Source organism: Hevea brasiliensis, chromosome 7, assembly GCF_030052815.1.
Source record: "Hevea brasiliensis isolate MT/VB/25A 57/8 chromosome 7, ASM3005281v1, whole genome shotgun sequence".
In the NCBI taxonomy this organism is placed as follows: Eukaryota; Viridiplantae; Streptophyta; class Magnoliopsida; order Malpighiales; family Euphorbiaceae; genus Hevea; species Hevea brasiliensis.
This window is the reverse complement of record NC_079499.1, coordinates 79,611,700-79,618,373: the sequence shown is the minus strand read 5'-3', so window position 1 is coordinate 79,618,373 and position 6,674 is coordinate 79,611,700. Positions and strand designations below refer to the sequence as shown.

At 32.5% G+C, this 6,674-nt stretch overlaps 1 protein-coding gene across 4 annotated transcripts; it reads left to right on the top strand.

Annotated features, from left to right (window-relative positions):
- The first annotated feature begins 1,427 nt into the window (after positions 1-1,427).
- Positions 1,428-5,206, top strand: LOC131181541 (probable RNA-binding protein ARP1). 4 transcript variants are annotated; one of them, XR_009150073.1, is made up of 6 exons: positions 1,428-1,830; positions 2,071-2,203; positions 2,588-2,723; positions 3,308-3,334; positions 3,594-3,875; positions 3,947-5,206. XR_009150073.1 is itself a non-coding variant. In XM_058150113.1 (5 exons), coding segments are annotated over exons 1-5 (480 nt in total). In that variant the 5' UTR covers positions 1,428-1,647; the 3' UTR covers positions 3,595-5,205. The 4 variants fall into 4 exon arrangements, 3 of the variants coding, with proteins under 3 accessions (XP_058006096.1, XP_058006097.1, XP_058006095.1); XM_058150113.1 differs by having other exon boundaries at positions 3,594-5,205; XM_058150114.1 differs by lacking the exons at positions 3,594-3,875; positions 3,947-5,206 and having other exon boundaries at positions 2,071-2,134; positions 3,308-3,579.
- The last annotated feature ends 1,468 nt before the right edge of the window (positions 5,207-6,674 follow it).

Genomic DNA, 6,674 nt, shown 5'->3' with positions numbered 1-6,674 from the left:
AACTATCAATCGTCTAGATGTCCGGCCTCTAATGGTACTACACAAACTGATTGTGAGGAAATTCTCCAAAACACTCTTGAGAATTTGAGATCTTTGAATGCTAGCTCAAAGTGAAAATGAAGCTTGTTGAATGGGAAAAAGAAGACAAGCTCTTTTTATATGAGCCAAAATTTATAATTAATAGAACTTATTAAATTTAATTAATTATAAATTGACCCTATAGGAATTAAAAATCACATAATTAATTCTTATAATTCTTAAAATTTTAAATTAAGTTCACACTTAATTATTAGGACATTAAGTGGTCTAAATAAAATTTATGCTTTAATTTATAAACCTCTAGAGTTATTTTATTTTATTTTAATCAAATATAACTTGATAACCCAATTTAATTCCTCACTTACAATCTTTATGTGTGTAACCCATTAGATTTCTAATATGTTGGTAACAAATATAATTAAATAGAATTAATACTTTAATTTTCAATTTATAATCAATTAATTAGATTTGTAGATCATTACTGATATCTAGTGTAATAATCACCCAAATATTAGAACTTGTCAAAGTGATTTGACTAACTTTTTTGTGATTCATTCCCTTCGTCATAATATTTTGATTTATACACTAATGCATGGAATGTATCTGCTATGTATAAGTCATTTCTGTTATTTCAGTATAAATGATTAATTAAATAAGATCTCTATCTTATTTTACATTGCGTAAAAATTTAACGATCGACGCTAGTAAAAAACAATTAAAATATTTTCCCTTATTACTTAAGGAGACGAATTTTATCTTGACAATTAAAATCTCTATATAGTTGATATTATGTCCAATAGCTATCACATTTATTATCCTTATATATAATGACACGTGAGTAATATCAAAATACAATAATTCTTATATAAGATAACTTAGTGTTTCAAGTCTAAGGATCACTTATATGATTGTCAAGTGAGTCTTTCCATAGACATAGGTAAATTTCCATATGAAATTCTTGTGCGGATCAGTTCAATGACAAGCACCTACACATTGGTTTTAGATATCCCATATACCTCAGCTTAATAAGAACTGCTGCTTCTTTTCATAAAAAAAAAGAATGCAACGTATATTGGTCTCAACAGTTATATCAATGTCCTGTCTCAATATAACATTGACTAGGAGCATTTTTAAAGCAATGCTATAATACAGTCAGAATCTTATAATTATAACTATATTATAATTTCCACTGCTATACAGATAAAACCATGGATTTTATCTTTATTAGTTAATATTCATTAAAATTAACATAAACATTAAAGATAAAACATCTTTATGAATAAGAAAATATGTAATCACACTTGTACTTAATACACCGGCTACACCAACATATATATATATACACACACACACAATGCATTCCCTGTAATGTTTATAGTCTCCTCTCTTTTTCACCTTTTCCCCACTTTTCTTCTCCCTCTCTCTCTCTTGCTTGGTGAACCCTGTCGCATCACCTTCCGTCTCTCTGCTTAACAAAAGCTCTCCCCTCCATCGCTTTGAAGATTAATTATTTGATCACAAAATTAAGAGCCAGAGAGGAAGAAAGATCATCACTATAGAAGAAAAAAGGAGAAGAAGCTAATTAAGAGGGCTGGAGGAGGAGAAAAGATGAGTTCGAATAATATGGGAAGTCAATTTGGAGACGCAACTTACACCAAGGTGTTTGTTGGGGGCTTAGCATGGGAGACCCAGAAAGAGACCATGAAGAAATATTTCCAACAGTTTGGAGAGATCTTGGAAGCTGTAGTTATCATAGACAGGAATACAGGAAGATCCAAAGGATATGGATTTGTAAGTTCTCATCAGTTTTTCTCTTTTCTCATTTCCAATTTATAATTGATATATCCTTTAATTATATGTACATGACATACACGTATACCCAGTTAAAGCATATTGATCTAGCTCGTTGATCTAATAATTATATATAGGATTCATTTAAAAAGATTTCACCCCAGCCATATATTGTAGCTAGAAATTAAATATATATTTTGTTATGAAGAAGTTGAGAAGTTTTGCTTCATCTATTTTTAGGTAACTTTTAAAGAAGCAGAAGCCGCCAGGAGCGCCTGTGAGGATCCTGCGCCTGTGATAGATGGTAGGAGGGCAAACTGTAATCTTGCTTCTTTGGGTGTCCAAAGATCTAGACCTTCCACCCCACAACATCGTACTTTCTTTTTGCTTTATTATCTTTTTCTTTCTTTCACTTTTTCATCTTTTTAGAAATTTCTATTATCTATTTTTTCTGGTCTTGTTATTGTCGAGTGAAAGAAATATCACCTCATTTGAATCGCATGCATAACAAGAAGCTGATCTAGAGTAGTCCAAATTATATCAAACGTTCTTCATTTGATAAAAATGCAATCCTTTCCAGTCTCAGAATTAGATTAATCTGAGTTATGAAAGGAACATGGAAGAACTCTTTACTTGCTTTGGCTAATCATTATATATATGATTGAAATATATGTTATTTTTGAAGGAGTTTGATTGGGAATATATGAAAGTAAAAGCTAGTAGTTTTTATACATCCCGGCGGTATTGATAAATGTAGGAGGGGGCAGGAACTTTAAGGTGTTGAAATCATTCCACACAGGATTTCAAGGTGGGGTTGGAACGCTACCTTTTCCTTCTACAACAACTCCTCCACATTATGCCATCCAACAAGGAATCTCCTATACTCTCTATGGGTAAGTTTTTTTTCCTCCTAATTGTCAATGTCCCATGTGCATTGCCAGTTCACTGCTCTTTTGTCCCCCAAATCTATAATTAAAACATCATTCTTTCTCTTTAATTACAAGTACATACATATACACTATACCATTCTATACTTGTCATATATCTACGTATATACATGCTCATCAGTAATCAATTCATGTGATACCAGCCAGGCGTGTTGCCTGTCAACGTCTGAGAATCTAAAGATTTCAATTTCTATTCTTGTTGTGCATATATATATATATGTGTGTGTGTTTGGGTTAGTTATTTCATTTGGCATTATCATATTATAATGATATTTTATATTAAAAAAAAAAAAAGAAACTTGCCACGGTGCATAGTGCATGCATCATGATTACTAGCTACAAGTTTGACCATTAATGTCACGTGCAGGCAGCATATATGCTCACGTGAAAGTCTCACATGGTAATAAGCAGTTGGCCTAGTAATTAACATCCATGATTCATCACTAACTGCTTCAATTTTCTTCTCTGTGTGCATGTGAGTGTCCTTTCGTGTGTTAATTGCTAATCGTTCATTAATCCATTGTTTTCAGGTACTCTCCCAACTACACCTGTCCATGGTTTGTTCTTATTTCTACCCTTAATACATGCATTTATTAAGTGCATCAGGTGTATATGCACTATCTCTTATAATAATTACGTATAATTACGTAAGGTTCACATTTCATGTTATAAGAAGGGCCCACTTTTCAATGACAAAAGAAACACTATTTTTATGTGCACAAAAAATATTTTATAATCTTTCCTTAATTAGGTCATGTTAATTCTAGGAAAAAAAATTTAGAAAAGCTTTTTTTTTTCCTTTTTTTTTGCTTGCAGAGCTACTATGGCTCATGTGGAGGAACAGGCAGCCATTATCTTGTATATGGGACACTAGCAAATGGCATATATGCTAGTTCAAATTCAAATTTCTACCCATACATGCAGTATGGGTGGGGGTTTGATTGCCAGTATCCTCAGCACCACTTCAAGTATCCGATTGTTGCTTCATCTGGTGTCCCTCCACAGCACTATAGCGCACCAATTTCCCTAAATGCCATTCCACGTTCTCAGGCAGCTGGTCTGCGAACATATACATATACTCTAATTAATTCCTTCTAGGTAATGCATTTAATTTCCTAATACATATTACTTATTCTGCGGTTCTGCCATTGCGTTCAATTTTATTGCAGGTGCAAGTGTAAGCGCAGCTCTAGCTGCTCCAACTCCAACCGTTGCCACCTTGGCACCCAATTATCCTGCTCAGACGAACTCTCTTCTCCCTATGAACAGCGTTTGAGTTATTGCCACTTGATCATGACTGATCACGGTTCCTCTCAATCTTTCTCCTTCTGTCTCTCTCAATTCCATGCATATAAGGTCTCCTTTGATTCTCTCCTCTACCCCTAGTCTAAAAACTTTTAGTCTTCATCCATCAGCACTACATCTTGAGTTGAGAGGGGGACATTTTAAGTATTTAAACCATTTTTGGATAATACCTTTATAATTTGTCTAAGATGGACTATATTATATAGAAACAAGTTCTCGGGATGGGAAACAGTACAGGACTGTAACTCACATTCATTAGATCACCCTATAACATCCAGATGCAGCGTGGGTTTTCAAAATCTGGGCGTGGAATGCCCAATAGGCTGTTTTTGCTAACATCAATAGGGCAGTTAGCTCTTCCTTTTTACATCCTTTCCTCTTCCCTTTTGGAAAGGGAAGATATCAATTCTTTGATCATCGAATTGTATTTCTTTCTCAGTTTTAGTTGTAAAGTATTGGTTGTGGTTAAACAACTGGGGCCGAGGTCTTGGCAGATATGTAAGAGCTTTTGCATGCTTTTGTGAAAATCTCACTTGTAGTAAGTGTTTGTGTGTTTCTTTTTCTTCATGCTAATTACAGCTGAGACAACCTGAGGAGATATTTTGGTCCGATCCTTAGGGTTTAATTTCTATCTAACTCACGGCCGTACGTGGTTATGGCCAAAGTTGATTTTGACTGCTAGCTTGCTACTGCCTCCTGCCCTTATCTCATCAACTCTCTCTCTCTCTCTCTCTCTCTCTCTCTCTCTCTCTCTCATGGATGTATTTCTAATGAGAGATAACATATATTTCATTGTTGTCAAGTTTGGTTTGTTATAGCTCTCTCTCTCTCTGTTCTACGAATCAAAAGATATGTACTCGTTTATGAGTCTGAAGTTTGGTTTGTAATAAGTGGCCATGTGATTGCACCAGTTTAGCGTTTCAAATTTAGCATTTGAAGTTCTTCCTGAAAGTCCTAAAATTGAGGGACAAAAACTCCTATATGGATAAAGAGAGTAGTTTATTTTATTGTTAAACAGGGTCGTGTAGGATTAGGAAGAGGAAAGACTATGTCTTGTGTTAGTCTAAGCTCAATAAACCTAAAAAGAAATTTTATTGTAGTCATTTCTATTAGTCTACAAATGCTTTTCATCTTTTAATCTTTGAGAGATCACTCAATACACTTCGTCCATTATTTTTAATATTGTCACATTCACCAATTCACTTATCAATATTTCATGTAATAAGTGTTTATTAATACAAAAACACTATTGGTGCAGTTACTGCCCGTAATAATTACGACAAGAAGAATGGAGAACTACATAAAGTAAAAGATTTATAAAAAACATAATTGCAAAAAATAAATAAAATATAAACAAATAATTTGAATAAACCATATATATATATATATTAACTTTATGAAAAATAGGTAATAAAAATAATTAAGTTATTGGTTACCTCATACTGAGCTTAATCGCCTATTCACAGCTCTTAGATGCAAATTATATAAATAAAAAATAAAAAATAAAAATAGCATTATAAAATGCTGAGTTTCATACGAAGATGGGGAATGTATTCATTTCAAAATAAAAAGGATTACTGAAGTTCATAATGTTAGTGCATGTGCATTGCAGTTAATATGTTAGTTAGAAGTATAATCACTTAATTACATGTAAATATATTTTGTTATTAATAAAATATGTTTTATCTTTAATTTGAATGAATATTAAATAATAAATATAAAGTTCATGATACTTATATGCAAAGCAGTAGAAATTATAATGTGGCTATAATTGTAAGACTCGGACCGCACTATAGCATTTTTCCAAAATGTTTCTGATCAATATTATATTGAGACTGGGCATTGATATTGTGACACCCCTTACCCGTCTATAGTGTAACCAAGTGAGGCATGTCACACATGGTACCGGAGTGCCTTAACTTATCTTATAATATTTTCTAGTATTTACATTTTATTTTATTAATTTAGGTCAATTTATTAACCGAAGAAACTGACGCAGTTTCCCCTACATTATTCACAATTTTGGCGAATCCCACCTGTTTAAAAGTTCAATAATAATTTCAGACATATAAATTTTTCATAATCTCAAGCTTCATCTCATTTATCTCAAACTCAAATTTTCATTCGTTCATTCCATACATAAGTAAATTCAGACTCACATTCATAAGAGATGCTCAATTTCATTAATTTACAAAATTTACAAATAATTACATAAGTTTATAAGTTACATAACAAAATGAAAGTTTAACTATAAAATACAAAATCACTAACAGGCCTAGTGGGTCCTACCAAAATACACTGCACGGATGAGGTGACACCGGACACGAATGCAAATCAAAACTCTGATTCCCAGTCTAAGGCCTACTAGGCTCACACTCCTGGTCTCCAGTGCCTACGCATGGCAAAAAGCGACGCGCTAAGCATACAGCTTAGTGGTGCCAATATAAAATAAAAATAAACAAAATAAATAAATGCAAGAAATTATGCTATTATTTCATGCAGACTGAATTTTTAATAATTATTCATAATACTATTAATTTAGTGATTTTTATGTTCATTATTTAATTATAAATTTTTAAGATTTATTTTATC

Bases quoted from the DNA above. Each gene is read 5' to 3' on its own strand.
- LOC131181541 (XM_058150112.1), top strand. From the start codon at position 1,648: ATGAGTTCGAATAATATGGGAAGTCAATTTGGAGACGCAACTTACACC. The intron at 1,831-2,070 runs GTAAGTTCTCAT...ATCTATTTTTAG, and splicing joins GATCCAAAGGATATGGATTT to GTAACTTTTAAAGAAGCAGA. The intron at 2,724-3,307 runs GTAAGTTTTTTT...CATTGTTTTCAG, and splicing joins ATCTCCTATACTCTCTATGG to GTACTCTCCCAACTACACCT.